The sequence below is a fragment of the Chelon labrosus genome (assembly GCF_963514085.1).
Source record: "Chelon labrosus genome assembly, chromosome: 6".
In the NCBI taxonomy this organism is placed as follows: domain Eukaryota; kingdom Metazoa; phylum Chordata; class Actinopteri; order Mugiliformes; family Mugilidae; genus Chelon; species Chelon labrosus.
This window is the reverse complement of record NC_140342.1, coordinates 4573896-4596555: the sequence shown is the minus strand read 5'-3', so window position 1 is coordinate 4596555 and position 22660 is coordinate 4573896. Positions and strand designations below refer to the sequence as shown.

The 22660-nt window shown below is 41.5% G+C and overlaps 1 protein-coding gene across 1 annotated transcript in view; it reads right to left on the bottom strand.

Moving 5' to 3' along the window:
- The window catches only part of astn1 (astrotactin 1), a gene marked incomplete at its 5' end in the record, with an annotated part of 409253 nt that overhangs the window by 199217 nt on the left and 187376 nt on the right, over positions 1–22660 (bottom strand). Inside the window, 2 exons of the mRNA XM_084545838.1 lie at positions 9301–9495; positions 15520–15686. Of these exons, the coding sequence (XP_084401964.1) occupies positions 9301–9495; positions 15520–15686 (362 nt within the window). The remainder of the gene's footprint in view (positions 1–9300; positions 9496–15519; positions 15687–22660) is intronic.

Sequence of the window (22660 nt, the reverse complement as noted above, 5' to 3'; positions counted from 1 at the left end):
ATTCATTTTTCACCAGACTTTAGTTTCCATACAACTTGAACATAATTACACACCACCATAACTGCTGCCGCCAAATGCCGCTTAAGCAGTCAATGACTGTTTACCTTCAGGGTGGTAAAAATTGTCTGGTAAAAATTGGTTCCTATTTAAAGAAAAACCCATAAATTAGACTGTCACAGCATATATTCAAATATATCTGTATTATGGCTCCATGCAACACAAAGGACGCCCACTTATATCCTGAATCCACAATAAAATATAACAGGTCCTCCAAGATGTCTGGATCAATCTATCTGCTAAAATGTCTGAGAAGCAGATATGCACCGGAAGAACTGGTGATGTTGTAAAGCCAAAGGATGGTCACACCATTTTTTTTTTTTTTTTGTTTTGTTTTTTTAAATATCCTCGCTTCATCTTTAGTGCCTAAAATGCTGTATGGCTTGTCAGCTTGTACCGAAACATATCTTATTATGTGTTGCTACATTCGCAGCCCAGTACTAAACAAACAAGGTTGGTTGGGATTTTATCAACACTGGAGCCTAACATCTGTCATTTTCTGCTGAAAGCAATTATGCATGATTTCAGCTGTCAGTTTAACACAAAACTGGGAATGTAACGACTGAATCTCAGTTGTTTTGCTGAAAACCATTTTTTCCCCCCCTCTCCCTCATAGATGCATGCTAAGTGGGATGTGTGCCTGGTTCCCATCATTGCACTCATGTCTGACTATCTTCACTGTTAATTTTGTTCGAGGATGACATGTAACATTTAACAGCCATCTGGCACTGTAAGAATGTCATAACTCATTTTCTCTCTTGAAGTTCGAGGAACTTTGTTAGACTGCCAAAACTTAGTGAAGGCATTTTTTTTCCTCTCTAGTAGGAGCTCTGGTGAAGCAGCCACCTGTTTGATGAATTATTGAAATGTGAAGTGTGACAAAACACTAGGACACCTTTGATTTATGACAACAATCCTTACAGGGTTTTTTTCCCCCCACAATGATCCCCTTGACTATGTGACTCAATAAGCTCAAAGCTTTCAGTAAGAGACAATCAGAGCCACCAGCAACCCATTCCCACCCCACCGCCTCCATTACTCTGCAGCATTTCATATTTTAATTAACTGAGTCAATGAAGGTATTCCTCTTGAGGGGGTCGTGTTAAGGGTGTGGTACACAATGGATCCAAAAAGTAAGAGAGAGGGGCGAAGAAAAAAATAAAAAGATGCCTCCACAAAGTGGTTGGGAAGGCGGGGCGGGGGTTGTCAGGTGGGAGTGTGGTCTTAATCATTGATCCCAAGCAGGCAGCAGAATGAGAACAAAGGGCACTAAAATATTCATTAAAACCTGCTTGGAGCTTGTCGTCTGAGAGAGGAATAGAGAGTGGGGGGGAGGGTAGTGCAAGGAGTAATGAGAGGAGGTTAGCTTTTTAACATCTCATTACTGGAGTCCACTGACTCCCGCAGAGACAGGAAGATAGAGACCCTGTCACTGAGCTCTGTAATTTGAACCCAGATCATATCGTGCCCGGCGCTCCCGAGATGTCACCGTGATGGGACCTCCTTCCTGGGCAAGGCTCATATCTCATGTTGCTGTGTAACCAAAGTCATCCTGCTCCCCGCCAGCCTGCAGCCAATGAAAGTGATTCGAATGGATTTGCCCTACTAGGAAATCAAATAAATAAACCGTGTGTCTTTGAAATGATAATAACAACCTTCCTACACAGGGAGGGTGGTTTGTATTACCCTTTCCAAAAAACATGAGAAGCGTTTCAGGGCTGGTGAGCTTGAGGGAGCCATGCTGGGTAGACAGAATCAAACCAGCTCTCTTCCTCTGTGTGTGTGTGTGTTCTTGTACAACTACCTTTTTGAGGACCAGTTTGAGCTGTATACTATTTGAGGACATTTGGAAAAGTGAGGACATTTTTGCCAGTTGTCCCTTCTTTAAGGCTGTTTGAGGGTTAAGACTAGATTTTAGGGTAAAGGGTACAATTAAGTTAAGGTTAGGGTTAGGGCTCGGCACTGAGTTAAGATGGTGAGGGTAAGGGAATACATTATGTCAATTAATTTCCTCACAAAGATAGCCATACAAACATGTTTGTGTGTGTGCGCTGATGGTTTTGGGAAATTGAAAAGGCTTGCGTGCATGTGCATATGGCTAAATGTGTGACAGCATGTATTTATGTGCATACCTGAGCACCCTGGCTGTTTGTGAGTGCATGTGTGTGTTATATTACTGGCCAACTGTTCACACCACTTCCTGCTTCCCTTTCATTCCCATTCCTTCTATTACCGCTCCAGCTATTCTAAACAGAAAAAAATAAAAAATAAAAACCATGCAGGATCCACAGAGAAGATCATTCATTAATTTATTCATTTTCTGTAACCACTTGTCCTGTGAAGGGTGGCAAGGGTGCTGGAGTCTATCCCAGCTGTCATTGGGCGAGAGTCGGGATACACCCTGGACAGGTCGCCAGTCTATCTTAAGGCCAACACAGAGAGACAGACAACCATTCACACTCACATGTACACCTACAGCCAATTTAGAATCATAATGAACCTAACCAGCATGTCTTTGGATGGTGGGAGGAAGCTGGAGTACCTGGAGAGAACCCACGAAGACACAGGGAGAACATGCAAACTCCACACAGAAAGGCCCCAGATGGAGTCGAACCACACCACTGTGCCGCCCCAGAGCAGATCAATCTTTCCAGTTTTTTTCCCAAATAAATAAAACATCAGCAGCCAAAATGTTGACCTGGAGGGATTTTATTTTTTTACTTTCTGTGGATGAGAGGGAGATTTTCTGTGAACTACTGAATTATGCTACCGCAGATGGAGAAAAGAAAACTCAAAGGTAAGGCAGATATTTGCTCGGAGTGAGAAAAAAAAAAACAAGCCTCCACTGGTGGTTACACAATATTAAAATCTGACTGCTTCTTTGGACTGAATGATGCTGAGACAGATGCTTTGAGCCCCTCCAGAGCAGTGGGGAAGGAGGTTTTGAAGAAGAGTCAGTGAACAATACAAAAAGGTTTCCTTAATCTGCCTTCCTCTGTGTCTGCTTGTCTTTTCCTCAAGGGCAAACGGTGCGTCTAATAGGGATATATGAGGACACGGGTCACAGAACGGTTTCACTTGCATTTTGGTTACCGCTGATTAAGTCGATGGCTGTTGAGGGCTGCACGTTCCCACTTTGCACTTTTGCAGCCTGAGTTGCTGTTAGAAATAACTGAATGCTTAAAAGCTTTTCTCAGACTGCACGCTCCTCTGCCCTTAGTGTTACTTTCCACCGGGCATGGAGGATGCGGGGGATTTGGAGATTCCTTAAAAGATAAAGTACATCTGAGCCCATGAATTACTCGAAAATCTGTATTTAAGGGTGAAATGACATCATATTTGAAGATAAAATAACCAAAACCTTGAACAACATCTGGATTCTACATTTCCCATAATCAGGGTTAAATTCTCATAGCTGGTTGCATCTACAAGCTAAATGCTAAATATAGCAAATTTAAATCCTGGTTTTGATCTCGTTACACTGCTGGTAATATGCTTTCCATTTGGCAGTGCCAAGTTCACCCGCAGTACAGTTGTAATGAATGGGTAATTTTCTTTGTACCAGTCCGTAAACAAGTTTATTTCAGCTATATTTTAACATGAGGGTCTATAGGGATGGACTTGTTTTTGGAGCCAGCCTCATGCAACCATTTAAGGAAAGTTTTTGGCACGTTCATTGGCTTCATTTTTCAGCCCCAGATTGCCACTTGAAGCTGAAGTCTTATTACTTAACTCTTTTCCAGTCTAAATGTCAGGAGGTGATACATGATATGCTGTAAACTTCAGGCTCAGGTTGTGATTATTAAGACTATCACAGGGAACTGCATTGGCTCATTACTGACGTGAAAAGGAATTTGAATTTTAGAGCTGTCTTTAAATATTTTGTCACTTGTAAATTGTACAGCAATGTATGATCTCAATCTCTTGGTTACTTCATAAATGTCTACACCTGGCTTGGAATCTCGAGGTAAGGTCATGTAATGCTTTGTTTTTGTCTGACCAGCAGCAAACATGCCTATGTTGCCGTTACTCGTCTGTCCATCACTGTATAAACCACGATCAACCAATTTGACTGGCCCAGCAGATCTTTGCCGGAGCATCAGCTCCCAATGAAGCGGTTCCTGACCAGCTTTTTGCCACAAAGAAACTGCAGACTGCTAATGTGGTCTGACTTCCAGGTCAATCTAAACATACAGCAAAAGGGTTTTTGGCGATTTGGATCAAAGTTGCAGGCATGATAAAGTGCTGTTGAACCCCACCATACCCATACTAACAGACACCCATTGCCAGGTAATTGCCCATGTCTGTCAAGGCCAAAGCAACTAACTTCTGAGCCTACTTGTGATTACTCAGTTTTTGTCACTTGAACAACTGAAACTACTCCGAAGCTAGCGTTAGACATTTAACTTTTTCCACATGTCAAGTAGTCCTCTCCTTGACTAGTAAATTGACAATTACTGTTGGCAGAGTGTCCCTTTAACAGTTTTTCTGCTTTACAGCAATATCTAATCTGATACAATAAAAAAAATACAGAACTGCAGTCTTGATGACATTTTCATCCAGATCTACGAGCACCTGATCCTGACCAGCAGCTCGTCATTCTTGCAGTGTAGCATTACATTTTCCAGTCATTTCTTTGGGGACAGATTTACTAAGCTTGTCCCCACAGTAATAGTAGTGGTACAATTTTTCAGTCACGATAGTAAGTGCATATAACATATTCCAGTGTGCATGGGACTCATCACCTGATAACTGAGAAAATACTTGGCAAGTTTGTTGGAGATTAGAGAAGTTTGCCTCTTAACATGGATTTAACATTGTGTGGTCCATTTTATCCCCAAACATGATCTTTTTCTAAAGCTATTGGGTAGCGGTTTAAACTGAAGCAGAAATAATCCAAGATGGGAATTATAATCCCATAAACACTCCACACAGCTGACACATGTACACCAGCATCGTGGGTGAAAGTACGACATTTGATTTACGCCACCATCGTTGGAGTTCGCCCCTCTTCATGCTACTCCAGTTTAATATATGGTTTTGGGAGTTATTGGAAATCGATATATTCTTTGCTTTATGTACTGTGTGGGGATGTGTTGGATCTACTCTGTAGTGCTCTGCATGTAGTTCCAGAGCCTGACCCACACATGCACACTTTACAAACTTGTTTCTACAGTTTTATCAGCATCCCTGGTTTGTTAATAACTCCTCATGTAAGGCGCTCCGCTAATTTAAAATCCCAAGAGCATCGTTGGTGTGCAGTTGTGATGGTCTCTTCCCGTAACTTATGTTCATTTTACATTCAAGCGCTCATCTGGTCCAATTAGATTTAATTTCAGCGCACTGGCTCCAGGTCAGTTTTAATTCATTTGCTGCCATCTCTTATAATTAGGCCTTGCATTAACCATGCCGCCCAATCTCCCAATAGAGTCCTCCTTCTTCTTTCACCACCTCATCTGCAGAGGAAGCGTTTGGATCTCTTCAAAGTCTGCCTCAGACCCCGTTCTCCATTCACAAGCACTTTCAAATGAGATCAGAGCATTTGAGATTTAGATTCTTGATGATGTTAACTTTCCTACCTCACCCGTCCCTGTCTTTCTTCGGCGGTAGCGGTGGATCCCTAAGTGGGCGAGTTGCCTCTGGGTGCGGAATCCATGCACAGCCCAAATTAAATTCCTGGGCCACAGATGACTGTGCTGACCTTATGACTTCCTGAGTTCAGAGGAAATGATTGCAGCATGCGGACAGTCATAATTAACCACCTTTGAAGTACTCTAATATTCACATCAAACCCTCTACAATTTTCGAAAGGGACACGACATCTGTTTGAAACTCTGCAGCTCAAAATATAAGCCTTTCAAAATAGGTGAAGGGAGTTTTTTTTAGTATTTCTTTTCCTCTGAGTATTTGCCCAAGATTAGGAGGAATGACTTGTATTTTATAGAGGACAACCCCTGACAGAGGAAAGTTTTACCATTTTGATTCTCCATTTCATTGGAAGGGAATTGACATAAAATCTTCAATGAAATCCTTGCCCCATCATGAAATAACCTTTACAGATACTGATTCAATCTGACATGCTTTTACAACCTGTGGAGACACATTTACCTCCTTATTATGTAGGAGCTGTTTCCATTTTGCCACTGGGTGATTTGAACCATATTCCACACTGAGAGAATCTGAAAGGTTGATCCATAGCACTTAGGAAAGTAACACCGCTATCAGTACGGCAGAGCTCTATAAATAGTTTCAGCACAATACACTGCCTCATTACCTGTCTGAATGAAGGCGAGGTTAAATTTGAAAAAGCAGCTGTCCTTGTAGAAGACATGTGAACAAATACCTTGTGATGTGACATTTCAATAAATATTAGAAGCAATATGTAATTACATTTCCTACACCTTTGTTTTCTTCCTCTTTGCTGTCATGTTTGGTCAGTGTGGAATATAGAAAGTGCTACTACAAAAATGTGACTAGCAGACATTCTAGAAAGTGGCCATAGATGCAATAAAACAAAGAACATCAACATTAGTTGACTGCTCTATCCAGCATGATATAGAGAACTGAGCATTGTCCTGTGATTTTTGTCTCATTGGAAGAGCTGCACGTACTGCTTTTGAATTGTATTTTTTACATTTATTAGATTATGGGGTAATTTTCAGTACATGATACTCTTTAAAAAGGAAAGAATTTGAACAGAAAACAATCCTCCAGTCAATCCTCCAATAGTGTTTTTTTCCCCCCACTTTTTATATGTTAGTGTGATTTTTATTGCTGTTTATTAGAGGCCTGTGAGCCCATCGACTGTGTAGACCTGAGGTTGTAAATGTGTGCAGTCACAATAAATGAAAATCAGTTTTTAAATAAAGATTATTTTTTTTGTGTTGATGTTACAGCAACTCACATGTTGGATGTACTGTCACGATGGACATCTGTCTGTCTGAATACGTTGGCTTATCTTATGCTCTACAGGTGTGTTTATAAAGGACTTTACTCCGGCAAGAACTAAATATTGCTCTGAGATCTTAGCATTCCATCCTAAAATAAAGCAAACCTTTCGGTCTGTGAGTGGGAGTTTGAACTGGGCCATCCTAAAATAACACAAGATAAGCCTGGTGATTCTCTACATTTTGTTTAAAGCCGACAAATCCCTTGAAAAACAAAGCAATGCATTTGTCCTGCTAACAAGTTTTGTTTGCGCATCCAAAACCTGATTTAGCTTATTTGTCGAAGCTCAGCTGTTGTCCAAAATCCACGAACGACACATCAGCAAGCCTAAAGGCTGCCCTGAGATTACAAGTATTATGGCTACAGCTGATCAGAAACAGCTGAATGGACAGATAATGACACTGATCACTTTCACAATCTGTGGAGAGTAGTTGCTGTGACGCAGAGCCCACTGCATGACACTTGTAAAGTGAACGTAGCTTGTGCTCTAGACTATTATTGTATCCTTTTCGCACTTGCATCAGAAAAGGAAATGTTCCCTACAGATTCTAAGAATGTCCAGACCAAACGATTAACCACTTTTTCCCTTTGAATCCTCTGCTTTGATCCATTTATTTTGACCAGCATAAAGAAAGAGTGTAACACGGGGACATTCATCCTGGTCTCTTCAGTCTTGAACCTCATGTAGCACATGTTTCAGAATGTCCCTTTCACTGCAGCAGCTGCACTCCGTCTTCGTTGGCAGGCTGCTCTGTTCAGGGTGCTAAATGACTCACTATCATTTGATGAGGTAACGTTAGTGTCAATCCTTCTCTCCCGACTGTGAAGTTAGTGTCCTTAATTACTAACGGTTCCTTAATTACCCAGTGATCTTCATCTCATTTTGCTCTTGCGTTCCCTGCCTGGATTCTTTTACCGCAGTTATTCATAATTAATGTGGAGAACAAAACAAGAACGTTGTGACGTTAAAGTTAATTATGTTTGCATTTTTTCTTCCGATCTTAAAACTGTCAAGTTGTCAGTTAAATAGTCGACCAGACGACAGGGAGCTGCTCTCTCCTGATGAGTTTAAAATGACTATGGGGGATCACATGGTCGATAAAAGGATCAATAAGATGCCGACTTTGATCTGCACGGCCAAATGTTACTTGAACACTGGCTCCTGATCAGACCTGTCGACTGCAATGAGAGCGCTCAGACACTGATGTGAATTCTAACATGGCATTTTAACATGGCACAGTCTTGGTGATTGGAGTAACACATGGGAGTTGATGTCTGTCCCTCCCATGTTAAACCTCAAGCAGCACAAGCTTCAGACTATTATGTCATCCTTGGTCTTGCTCTCCCCTCAACCCATAGGACCCAAAGGCCCCCACTACCAACATTCTGTTACCAGACACCACAGGACACCCTCAGAAGGCCCATGTCCATTCTCTGATAAGTCACAACTGTTTTGGAGGCACAAGGGCGACCTACACAATATTAGGAAGGTGGTCATAATGTTATGCCTGAGCGGTGTATATGTGTTCATGTTTTAATAATGTTTGATTTGCCAGCAGCTGACATTTCTTTTGTTGTACAAATCCAGCATAGATTATAAATAATAATATGTGTTTCTACATAAGAAAGTTGTTTGTTTGTTCCTGGTCATGAGATAAATGGATACATGTATCAACAATTCCAGATACAATTTTGCTGAGGCCGAGGTGATATCAGTTTTCTTGTACAATGTCCAATATATACAACTCTACCTACTAAAAGAGTTGAATGTGGATAATGTTCATGTCTGAGAAGCTAGAAATATGGGTTACTCATTTGCTTTAAAGCTATTAATAAACAATCAGAACAGTTATATTGCAGCAGAGACAGAGACTACTATATACCAATGTAAATTAGACACACCAGAAAGAGGAGTGAGAGTAAGAAGAAAGATAAATCTAGTTTTTGGAAAAAATACGTTCAAGTAAAGGAAGAAGAACTGTAACCAAAATCAGCTGGATCTATCAAACTATGCAGGGATAAAGTGAGCACAGGAAATAATCCCTGGAGTTGTTTAAATGAAGCTGGACGACAATCTGACCGACTGGCTTGGATAAAACGGTGGACTTTCCCTACACTGCTGTCATAGAGAAGTTATCTTTCAAACTCTCCAGGCTTCTCATACACTCCTGCCTCCTTGCACTCATCTCAGTCATCTACCTTTCCTCAATGTGAAGGCCCCTCTACTACATTTACACCCATAAACACTGAACTGAAGGGCCTCAGTTGAAAAGGACATACAAACTGTGTGTTTACCTGAATGTGGCCTTGAGGATCTGTCCGGAGGTGCTCTCTTTGGTGTGGTTGTTGTACCCATAGAAAAGGTCTCCAAACACAGTCTGGTTGGCAGGGATGTCCGCTGCTTCCCCACAGTCGATCCCCTCGGTGCAGGGCTCCGACACCGGCAGGCACGACCTCCCATCAGGACCACGCTTGTAGTCGTCAATGCACCTAGAGCAACATTTAAGTCATTTAACTGATTCAATATTTCCTTCTCTCCATCCTTCCTTCCTCTGAACTGCGAAGTTAGTTTTTCTTAATTGCTTACGGTTTCTTAATTGCGCAATCATTTCAGTCTTGTTTTGCTCTGCCTGAATTCTCTTACTGCAGTTATTATGTGGAGAGCAAAGAACATTGTGAGGCTAAAGACAATTATGTTTATACGTCTGCCAATGGTAAAACTGTTAAGCTGTCAGTGAAAAATCAACCAGACGACAGGGAGCTGCTCTGTCTTGATGACTTTAAAATGATTATGGAGGAACACGTAGCTGATAAAAGGATCAATAAGATGCTCGCTGATCCGCACGGCCAAATGTTATTTGGATTCGGCTCCTGATCAGACCCGTCGACTACAATGAGAGTGCTCAGACACTGATGTGAATTCTAACATGGTCCCCTACAGCATGTGCTTAGAGAGGGAGGCTATGGTCTGAACGGAGGCTGAAATGAAAACAAATGACGGCTATCTTTTTATACATTTTAACGTAGTTCTTAGATTTTTGCATTAGCTATTGATTCAAATTTTATTTAATTTATATACCGTCAATAACAACTCAAAGTCTCAGACTCCTCTGAATCCTTTAGAGCAAGCACTGAGGTGACGGTGGGAAAAAGATGGGAAGAAGAGGGAAGATGGAGACCGGGGCGCACAGCTAATAACATGCTACAGTAGTACCAAACAAATGCATGGATACAGAGAGAGAAGAAATTAGAGGATAGGTGCTCAATGCGAGACAGAAGAAAGTGGAGGACAGGCGCTCAGTCCATCATGGGACGTCCCCCAGCAGTCTAGAGCAACAGAAGCATAACTAAGGGATGGTTCAGGGTCAGATGAGCCAGCTCCAACTATAAGCTTTACAAAAAAAATGAAAGTTTTAGGACTAATCTTAAACGAGTGGAGGGTGTCCACCTCCTGAACCCCAAACTGGGAGCTGTTTGCACAGGAGAGGGGCCTAACAAATGGCGGTTTTACCTCCCATTCTATTTCATGAAACCTCTAGGAACTACCAGTAAGCCTACTCTCTGAGAGCAGCCTTCAGCTTTAACGTGGTCACAAGCAGGCCATCAGGAATATGTGACTGAATATTTATTCAGATGTCAAATACTACATTTTTTTATATGGGTTCAAAGTATGTTTAACTCAGTCCTCACAACTCACAATGGAATCCACTAAATCAATTCCACTCAACTGACACAAAATCCTCCATTTCAGAAAAGGGGTTAGAATCCAAACACAGAGTCCTCTCAAGGCTCCTTCATATTGATGATGTTTTGACATGTCGGCGTACAATAGACTCTGTGAAACGTATCAAAGGAGAGAAATAGGGGACGGGGTGGGGTGAAGAGAGAAAGATAATCTGTCAGGGATTTACACTAGGAGAAGCTCTCTCTTGGATGCCAAATGTCGCAAAGCTAATGTCAGCGGAGGATTAGCCACATCTGAACTACGGGAAGAGACAACAACATAATGCTGTTGTTGAGAATGAAATAAGGGAGCAGTTTGTATCAGCAGCTTATGTAAATTTGACATAAAACGCTGTTCCTGCAACGTGATGTTGAATGTAAAGATGACAGCGGCTTGTTATATTTACTTCAGAATCTGCAGTTTGTGGGAACCGGTGTATCACAGGGAAGATAATCAGAAATAATGTTTTGTCTTGTTCACTTACAATTCCTGTCAAACAGAAAGGTGGGCCGAGGCATCTTTGCACATTCAGTGCATAGGCGTACATGCTAGTGATGTCAGTGTATAGTTAGCGAACAGCAGGAGGGGTTTAATTGAAAACACTGGACACACAGACATGCTTCCTTTGAAATGGAACTCCTAAGCGTGTGGTTGCAACATTGGAAGTCCTATAAACCACTAAATTACAATCTATTTTTTTCTTTACTATCCACTCCCACCATTTTTGAAAACGCCAGCGAACGTGTCACAACTCGTGAACCCACACCTTCAGAAAAATGACCTCAGAGGGTTGTGAATATCACAAGACAGGTGCGTTCATATATGGCTTGTGAACATCGCCATTCAAAGGCCGCAATCGTGACAAGAGGAAAGCACAGGTGTAAAAAAAAAACAAAAAAAAACAACAGAACAAAAAAAAAGGTGAATTAGATTGATCTTGATTTCACTTTAGGGTACCAATAAAGCACATGTATCATTGTCACACTGTCAGAGCCGTTGTTAATATTATTAGTATTACTGTGCCACTTCATCTATCTTCTCTACAAATTGTTATGTCTGTAACCATGCGAGTTAAATTTTAATATTCTTCAACACGTTGTATCTTCTTTTCAGAAGTCTGGTAACATGCCCTTTGGATTTCATTATGGGGTGTGTTTCCAGCTGATAGACCAATATAGAATACCTTGCATTTTGCTGTAAACAAATTCAACTCCACTGCACTCAGACAACATGTATGACTATGTCATGTTACTCTTCTGTCCATTAGTGAAAAGGCTCATTTAAAGTACTGTGGGACCTAGATGGCATAACCTACATGCGTAGCCTACGCTGGTGCGAGTCATTTATACTTGTGTGCTTGTCCTTTAAAAATGGCACCCAAATGCTAGTCAGTGCTGTGTCTTTTTTGCCAGTAGGGTTAATTTTTGTTTCTACTGTTTCTACTTCCCATCACTTTCTACTTCCTGCTTCACTTTCAACAATTGCGAATAAAATTTTCGCCGAAGACAAGTCATACAAACGTTTGTATCTCCGAACCTCCTCACTTAACCTTTCTTCGGAGGGTTACATCTTTATTGATCAAAAACATTCAGTTCGAAAATTGTGGAGATGGAGAACCAGCCAGAAATACTGAAGGGGAAATACGCTACTACCAAGCGGACCAATCACAGCTCTTGGACTCTGCATTGCTGCCGTGCGTAGTTATGCTTCTGGGGAGTTGCATGTCAGTTACGGCGTTATGGTCTACGTACGGTATGCATATGCTACGCCGACAAATTGATGAAGAAGCCTAAACCACCAATAAGACCTGCCTGAACAATCTTGTCGGCCCTGCAGGTCTTTGCAGGAGCTTAATCAGCTCCCAGTGGGGGGGGGGGGGGGGGGGGGGGGGGTTAATCACCATGGCTGTGTGATTAATTTAATAGATTCATTGACATTATGACTGTAGGACTGACCAAGCATCACTCAGGGCAATCTGTTGATGAATTAATTATTTATTTAAAATAGGACTTTAGGAAAAAGAAAATTAATAAAAATAAAATACATGAACAATCTTACCTTTTAGTCTTTGATAAATTTGTTGATATTGGGAATTAAATCTAACCCTAACCCTAACCCTGACAAATACTATATATTGCATATATTATCATAAAAAATGAAACTAATACGGAAATGAAAATAGAAAAGTTTAAAACCAAATAAAAATTTAATCTAATGAAAAATAAGAAACAAACTAACAAACTAACAAACAATTATAAATAAACTATAAGTATGTCAGGTAGGAAGTCCACCATTAATGTTCTGGCTCTGCCTAAACTGGCCTCTAACTTCACCAACAAATCAAAGATTGTCTTCCAAACATACACTTGATTGCTGTCAGTGTGGGCTTGTCATCTCTCTGTAGTTTCACACCCACACACACAAATGTTGTTGGCATGCTTTTCCCAAGCTAGCTGCTAGTGTTTCCACAAAATGAAATTCAATTGTTAGGAACAACAAGGTCAGTCCAATCAGCCCAATGTTGAAGAAGTAGAAACAGAAGTAGTTACAGGTGCAGACAAGGAAGAGTGGGCACAGAAAGATGTCAGGAATTTCTGTGGGCAAACTTTGACTACACAGAACGTGAATAAATGAAAATAAAATATAATTTGAAGCACAGACGATTAGTTTTAACATCTTTCACACAATGTACCCACTGTGCCTCAGAGTATGCCAGTGCATGACCAAGAAGAAAACTGCAGAAATTCTCCTGCCTAACCTGGGCAAGTTGACAACGCAGCCATCCATTATACGCTGCTCAGTATGCTGAAACTGAAACTACACATCCTGTGGCAGAGGATGCGATTGCCGATTGTGTTTAGTCTGCCCGTGCACATACTGCAGCAGTAATGGCACCCCAACATTAAAAAAACAAAAAGCCCTTCAGAGACTGTAAGCAGTAACGATGTAAACATTACAATGCCTCACACACAGCCAACACAAATGACCTGCAGTTGTGCGGGGGCAAACTAGCATTTATTTCTTAAAAGACGTCAGTTAAAAATTTCAATCAATATAGTTTTTTTTCTTTTTTACGCTTCTGCACAAAACATTCAGTGTCAATGTCAAGGCCGCCGAAGCATAGACAAAGAAAAGTTTTGAGATGAGTCTTACGAAAACTAACTTTAATTCAGATTTGACACACTGCTGCGACCTTTCTTCATCCGAAAAGAAACTTGGCAGCATCATGCTGCAATGTGTGATATAATAAGTCAATATCGTACTCCGACGGCGTCCTCCATCATGATCTTATTCTCTGCCACATCCTGTTAATCTAAGGGACAGTGTACAATTTGTTGCCACGGTGCAGGGGGACAGACTCGCTGTCAGTTATCCTCCATGAAGGAAATGCCTGATGTGAAGGAAAAAAAAAAACAGCTAGCCCTTCACACCCACTCATCTGTTCCAGAAACTGTCCTCCAAGATATCATACCTGTCACTGTCCCAGATGTCCCCTACTCTCCTAAGGGTGCTTTCTGTCTAATCATCGGTTTGTCGGTGCATTGTTTGTTTGGGTGTATAGTTCCTGTCCAACTTTAGCTGGTTCTGGTCTAACCAAACAAGACTTTTCTATACGGGAAGTATTAGGTAAACTAATTTATTTAATCACAGGTTAAATTATCCTTTAAAATTACTGACTCCAATAGTTTGTGTTAAGACATAAGAATATTAAGAACTGCAATCTACTGCAAAACAATGTATTCCATGCAAATGAGGGAAACAGAGACATTTAACTATCATTATCTACTCAGTAAGCACTAATACTCTTATCTTATTTGAACACTTTATAATCTTTACACGTCTAATAAATTACGCATAGGCAAAGGCCTTGCATGATATTTTTCACCACGGTAGTTGCTGTTACTACAGAGGAGTCACAAACTAAGACAAATGAATCGAGCAGCAAAACAAATACACGTGGCCTCATTTCTATGGAGTGCTTTTAAAATAATTAAGCAAGTAGCATCCTATCATGCTTTATTTCAATGTTGATAAAGATAGCGAGAGAAAATATAAAAGTGACTTTGACAGAGGGTTCAAGGAATGATTTGGAAAAATATGATATCACAACCATCTGCAACACTTTCATATAACGCACGTTTTGTAATTCCAAAAGCGCGAACAAATGGCTAGATGTATCATTGTGACTGTAAAGCGCTCAATAAGTAGAAACAAAGCTATAAACACAAGACCAGACCATTTTCCAAATGTCTTGGCAACTTTTGCAAGAAATTTGCAGCCGTTTAATTTGAAGTGCCAAGTAGTCAGTCCATAAATACTGTCAAAATATAGTCTGGAACCCAGACAAACTTCCCTGTTCATGGTGGGGTTTTTTTGTGGTAGATGTTTGGTCTGGGCTCGCCCTGATGGGATCTGATTGTGCTCAGACAAATATCTGCCGGGCCAATCGAATAATCTGGGTGGCTTTAGCGACATATTCATCTACGTCATCTGAGCACCGTGGATTGAAATTTGTTCACAACAAAATGACTCTGATGGGTCTTAGGACTATCTATTTGCGTCCAGCAGTATTTTCTTCTCTTTATTGGTTGAAACACGTCCCATAATGAAATCCAAATGATGTGTTACCAGACTCATAGTCCGAGTCTCTCTCCATATATAATAATATAGAGATTCATGTAGCGTTGTCTTACGATGTCTGACAGAATATAGTATCAGGACTCAATGTGCCAGTGTTCTGTGATATAATAATTAAAAGTATGAAACCACTGATTTTTTTTTTTTCTTACCCACAGAACATCTGGATGTTGTAGAGAGTTGGGTCTTCCTCTAGAGGGGCCAGCTGCTGGAGACACAGCTGCTCACATCCTCCATTGAAACCATCAGAGCAGTCGATGCCGATGTGGTGATCGTAGCACCCGGTCCCATCCTTCATGGGGCTCAGCCCTGGAGGGCACTGCGGGAGGAACAATAGTTTTTAAATGACTGAAGTAAGCCACGACTAATTTTTACTTCCTCCAGGGAGACTTTTTAGAGCTGTCTAAACTGTGAGAAGCTGCCACATTAACACTAATCCCAGGTGGGACAGGTAAACAGACCCCGTAACATCTGTGCCACAGAAAGCAAACAGTCAGATTTCTGTTCCCATTAGTGCAGCCTGTGTGAGCACTGAGCCTTGTGTGTAAAGCTACACAAGACAAGATATTTCACAGAAAATTATCATATTATCAGCCTAACAGAAGGACAACAACTTGGTGCACAGGAAGAGAAAAAGTGGAACGTATACAAGCCAAAACTTGTTTTTAATTTGCTTTTAGGCTTTACAGCCTAAATAAGGAAATCAGTTATTAAAAAAAAAAAAGAAGAAGAACATGCCTAGGGCTGAGTCCTATGACAAATTGTGCCAAAGAGTGTGTAATCTGTTCAGAGAAAGGGGCAGGTATTAAGGGGCACATCAGCAGCGGTTTATAGAATGTTGTATTCTTTTTAGTTTGTTACATTTTGACATGTGTAGGAACAGACTGGAGGCTGAGTGGGGGATCCGACTCATTATTAGCCACTGATGAAGTATGATGAAGTAATTAAGATCGATCCCTCAAGGTTTGGTTTGTTAGTTTTGAATTGTGAGAACAGCTTGAACAGTGCCAACAACCATAAAAATAAAACCCAATAAAGCCTTAAAGAAAGTGGGAGGAGGAACAATTGTATATTGAATCAGAACAACTTCATAAAGGATGGAGAGCAACAACCAGGAACACAAGGATAAGATCTAACATTAGGCAGAAGAGAGGCCATGATTTCAAATATAACCCACTAAATATTCTAACAAAGACTTTATAGGTCATGTTCTTTCTGAATAAAATGCTACAACAATGCTACAACTAATTATTTATTATTTAATAGACAGCTTCAGATCTACTTTACATCCATCTGCTCCTCCATCTATTATATCTAAAACCAGGTCTTATCATCTAATCATACAAATTGTATTCCGAATGGTTTCCACTTGGCATTCTTCTTTTCACTATTGACTTCCACTCAGTCATAATCAGACAAATGGCAGCCTTGCTTGACATTCCTAGCACTTCCATATTTATACTTGGCATGTTAGAGACTGACTGCACTCGGGCACAGCAGTACTTTCAAGTAAATTGCTAATAATGTCATGCTTATTGTTTGACAAGAGGTTTCCTGCGTTAGCCAAATCAAGAAGAAAAGCATTCTATATTTGACAGCTGAGGCTAATGGGAATGACAGTTTTGCAAGAACTTGATCGCAAATGATTATTGTAAATGTGACTTCATGAGTATGCTAGATAAACAGGAAAGCCACCAGTGAATTGATTACAAGTTGGTTTCCCTGTTGGTATTTGTTTTTCCAAAACTGGGAGCATATATCCTTCAGGTCGGCTTTGGGCTGGTGTGAACACAGCAATCGTACTCTGTTACGGAACAAATAAACCGAGCTGAGACTGGTTAGGGAGGGTCGCAACCACTCCAGAGCGGTTTGTAAACCCATAGTGTTACCCATAGACCAACATAACTACCTTATAATTATATAACCAGCAGTTTACCTGATGCGCCTTTGGAAGATCGCGCACTCAACAGTGGGCACTGATGCATAACCAACAGAGGTGTCAGACAGCAGCAGTACGCCTTTCTATCGTACATACACAGACACTGTACACAGGTACAATGTCAGGTGACATTGTACTCACAGAGTGGATGCTTTATCAAACTTAATATGCTGTTCATATACAGAACACTGGTACATTAGCCTTTATGGGGCAAGGAACCATTTTTGGTAACTTCAGCACACATTTTAAATTGCGTTCCTGTGCTACATAGCGAGGTTGAGAGGCATGTGGTTTTCACCCAGTCAATCAGTAAAGATCAAGGCAACATGCTCAGGTCAAATCAGGGTCAAATGTGGTCTGCAAGGTCCACCTCTACATGAACGCTAGGTACCACGAATAAGTGGCCTAATGTTGTCTATTGTGATAACGTGTATGTTGCCTGAATCAGCACTGTTCTAACGGTCTAGATACATGTTTACATTTGTTAACCACCTAAAGATAGGGAACCATATATGGTAAATTCAGTAATCTTGATTTTCTCCATGAAAATTAAGAATTTTGAAAATTTTCACAAAAGTAAAAAAGTCTTCTTATGCCCTATGATAACACTCTGAGGTTGAAATTTTGAATTTACAAGTATTTCAATGAGTGCCCTATAAAGGGTTAACCCCAGAACAGAAATATATGCCAGTGCCCACACTCACCACTGATGCTCCATTTTCAATGTGATTAATTCCTGATTTCCTGAAATCCAATCCCAAAAATTACACTGAACAGGCATAACATTAAGACCACCTTCCTAATATTGTCTAGGTCTCACAACAGTTTTGGAGGCACGAGGGACTCATCAGAGAATGGACATGGGCCTTCTGAGAGTTTCCTGTGGTGTCTGGCAACAGAATGTTGTTAGTGGGGGCCTTTGGGTCCTATGGGTTGAGGGGAGGGGCCTCTGTGGATCATCCCACAGATACTTGATCAGTTTGGGATCTAGTGAATTTGGAGGCCAGGTCAACACCTTGTGCTGTTCTTCATGTTTTTTGAGTTGTTCCTAAACTGTTTTTGTGTGTGTGTCTGTGTCAGGCTGCATCCTGCTGGGGATGGCTGCTGCCATCAAGGAGCATCATTGCTATAGGGTGGGGGTGCCTGGTCTGGTCTAGGTGGGTGCTACATGTCTAAGTAACATCCATATGAATGCCAGGTCCAAACGTTTTCATCAGTGGTTTTAATGTTGCGGCTGATTGGTGTATAACCAACAACAAAACTGTTTTCTGATGTGTAGTGAAAATACAGTGCACTGAACACTGGCTCAAGTCATTCTACATTCAGCAACATTAGGTACATTCTTGACTTTATAGTCGATGCTAAGCTCTCACATAAGGAGTTTAACTTTCAGCTTGTGTACATTACAAAGAAAATCCTTTGCACAGCACTCCCACTCGTTTATTTACTGTGGTAGGAAATAAGAACAGTGATGAAATGGCAGACAACCAGTGTCATCTATAATGAAAGCCTTTTTAAAGGATTCTTGTTTGTGAGGGAGATGAGGCAATACAAGTGTTTTAAATATCAGTTCAAGCACAGTCCTGAGATGACGGTTTTCATATTTGATCAGTGAAATATGATCGTTTAGTTCAGCGGATAAAATTCAAGAAATTAATCATAAAAAGTCCCAAGCTAAGAAGTTTCTCACAGAGCCACGGACAACTTCTTAATTGAAATGCACTCTGCACTGAGGCGAAATTTACAAAAGAGCTGTGAGACCTGACTTCACCCCGGTATCCTCTCGCTGCAGCCTCGTTCAGTATTTCCCAAGCAATTTTTTCCAGAGACCTGTCAAGTCGAATTCACATTATGTTTTCTGTCAGCTATTACTTCAAAGGAAACTTTGATGGAGTGCATTTTAACAAGACACCCCTGCATTCACTACAGTGACTAGGCAGTTGGTTTCCTCTAAGCGCAGAAGGATCGGCACAGGCTTATTTTATTATGTAGGCCTGCTGTATTCATTACAGGGTCCAGGTGGCTCATTTGGCTAATAAAGCTCGCATGTCTGCTGTGGATTCCGGTGTACTTTACATTTTTGCGGGGGTATAATATATATTTTTCAGTAAACATGTGGCGCACGGCGCAATTAAAAGTAAAAAGAAGCTTTCAGCGACCTTATAACTGCATTTAAGAACTGAACTTTTTGAGATCTCAAAGAACCAACCATGGCATACCACGATCTCTATTTGTTAAAATGGATTAGAGCTGGTGTGTTATGTACAGTGATTGTACAAGAGGGGGTGCAATGTTCAATTTTAAAGCCCAGCTGATGTTTTGTTTTCCTGGATGATTCAAGCTGCACATTCAGTTCAGGCACAGCCCACGGGTAGCACTTGCCTTAGCTGATTTATATCGTCTGCTTCATTCATGCGCCTTTATCACCAGCTTAGTCATCATCTGCTTGGCTACCAGCTCATATACATGCAGGTGTAGAGCATGCATACCCGACACTTGTGACTTTTACAGTTAGGTCCCATCGAGCTTCCATTGTATAAATATTGGCTTTATTTCCACCAATCAAGTTACAGCACGGGGCGGCACAGTGGTTAGCACTGATGCCTCACAGCAAGAAGGCTCAGCTACCGCCCGGCTGGGCCTTTCTGTGTGGAGTTCGCATGTTCTCCCTGTGCGTGTGTGGGTTCTCTCCGGGTACTGCAGCTTCCTCCCACCGTCCAAAGACATGCTTGTTCTAAATTGGCCATAGGTATGAGTGTGAATCGTTGTCCGTGTCTCTGTGTTAGCCCTGTGATAGACTGGAGACATGTCCAGGGTGTACCTTTTAAACTTCAGCCCGTAGTTGCTCCGACACAGGGGCGACTGTGGCTCAGTAGGTAGAGTGGGTTGTCCATAAGGGTTCGAACCCCAGTACATGGGCCACATGCCAAGTGTTCTTGAGTGAGACTTGCTCCCCGTGCTTGGCACTGGTGTGTGAATATGTGTGTGCTTGTGTGAATTATGGGTTGATGTGTCACTCTGATTGTAAAATGCTTTGAGTGTCAATAGGTAGAAAAGTGGCATTTAAATGCAGGACCATTTGGGACAATATTTGGGACAACAAGAGGTTCTTAACATATTATTCCTCCTAAAATCTAGAGAGGTGCAATTCTAGGCAGACGAACTGAGTGCCCAGGCAGACTATGACAAGTAAGCAACACAAACTGCCCAGGTTCTTGGGTCAGAAAGCAGGTATATACTGTATAGGCCTAATTCTAATATGCACACTCACAAACTTAACCTGCACACCATGGTGTCTGCGCCAACTCCATGAGGGCTCGGCCTACCCAACTGTCAAATTGTCAATTTCATGAAGGCTCTCCGGTAGACATTTTGAGTCTTTCATGCACGTCAACCCTGATCTTACAAAAAAACGCATGAAGCCAGAGTAATGCAAGCATCCAACAGAACAATCACAGCCATGTGCTGTCAACAAATTCAAATCCACAGTACTTGTGTATGACTACATAGCTGTTACTCTTCTGTCCATCACCGCATAAAGCCCGCCCAAACAAGGTGGAGCGCAGAGAATAAGCAGTTCCCGTCTGAGTGACCTCTGTTTTCCGCAACAGAAAATTTATAGGTGGAGGAAGTGGGCCTGGATTCCACGGTAGACGATTTGACAAAATGAGTGGAAACTATGAGTCTACCCTTTAATTTCTTATCTAATTTCTTCTCTATTACTATTCATTTGTGTGCTACTACTGTATAGCATGTTAACTGCCGTGCGTCCCTTTCTGTCTCGTGTATTTGTATCACGATTAGATGTTACATGTACGCTTTAGTCAGATATATAAATATCTATGACACATGTATGTTTATCACGTTCCTCCTGCTGCTCTCTTGTCTCTCTTTCTGTCTCTACCTGGCTGGCCTTAGGCAGATAGGTCCCTCCATATGAGCTGGGTTCTGCTCAAGGTTTCTTCCTGTTAAAAGGGAGTTTTCTTGCTTGCTTGCTCTGGGGGTTTCAGGCCGGGTTTTGTAGAGCATCTTGGACAAAGGGGAGTAAATGACAAAATGAAGAACAGGTGGACATGGAGATCAAATGCCTGGATAATGAGGGGACACCTTAAAAGTATCTCATGGTGAAATTGAGCGGGATGAACTGACAATGGGGTTTTAGATAGACAGCTTCTTCAGATTGACTGATAGTGGACTCTTACCACATTAGATTCAAGGTTAACTTGCATACTTGCTTTAAAATGGGACTTTATGCATGGTTTGACAAAGTGGAAATAAAACATACAACTGACTGTTGTGAGCACTGGCAGCTTTCAGCTTGTGCGTAACAATGAACATGCACATCATGTCAAATTGCTACTTTATATTCTGAGTTCTGATATTCTTCTCCACAGTAGCACTGGTTTAGTGGATTATGAAGTCTTGGTATTTCTGTAACACAAAGAAAATGCATACCCCACATACACTATATTACCAAAAGTATTCGCTCACCCATTCAAATGATCAGAATCAGGTGTTCTACTCACTTGGCCTGGCCCCAGGTGTATAAATTCAAGCACTCAGGCATGCAGACTGTGAAACAAGACATTTGTGAAAGAATGGGCCGCTCTCAGGAGCTCAGTGAATTCCAGCGTGGAACTGTCATAGGATGCCACTTGTGCAACAAATCCAGTCGTGAAATTTCCTCGCTCCTAAATATTCCACAGTCAACTGTCAGCTCTATTATAACAAAATGGAAGCGTTTGGGAAAAACAGCAACTCAGCCACGAAGTGGTAGGCAACGTAAAGTGACGGAGAGGGGTCAGCGGATGCTGAAGCGCATAGTGCAAAGAGGTCGCCGACTTTCTGCACAGTCAATTGCTACAGAGCTACAAACTTCATGTGACCTTCAGATTAGCCCAAGTACAGTACGCAGAGAGCTTCATGGAATGGGTTTCCATGGCCGAGCAGCTGCAGCCAAGCCACACATCACCAAGTGCAATGCAAGGCGTCGGATGCAATGGTGTAAAGCACGCCGCCACTGGCCTCTAGAGCAGTGGAGACGCGTTCTCTGGAGTGATGAATCACGCTTTTCCATCTGGCAATCTGATGGACGAGTCTGGGTTTGGAGGTTGCCAGGAGAACGGTACATTTCAGATTGCATTGTGCCAACTGTGAAATTTGGTGGAGGAGGAATTATGGTATGGGGTTGTTTTTCAGGAGCTGGGCTTGGCCCCTTAGTTCCAGTGAAAGGAACATTGAATGCTTCAGGATACCAAAACATTTTGGACAATTCCATGCTCCCAACCTTGTGGGAACAGTTTGGAGCGGGCCCCTTCCTCTTCCAACATGACTGTGCACCAGTGCACAAAGCA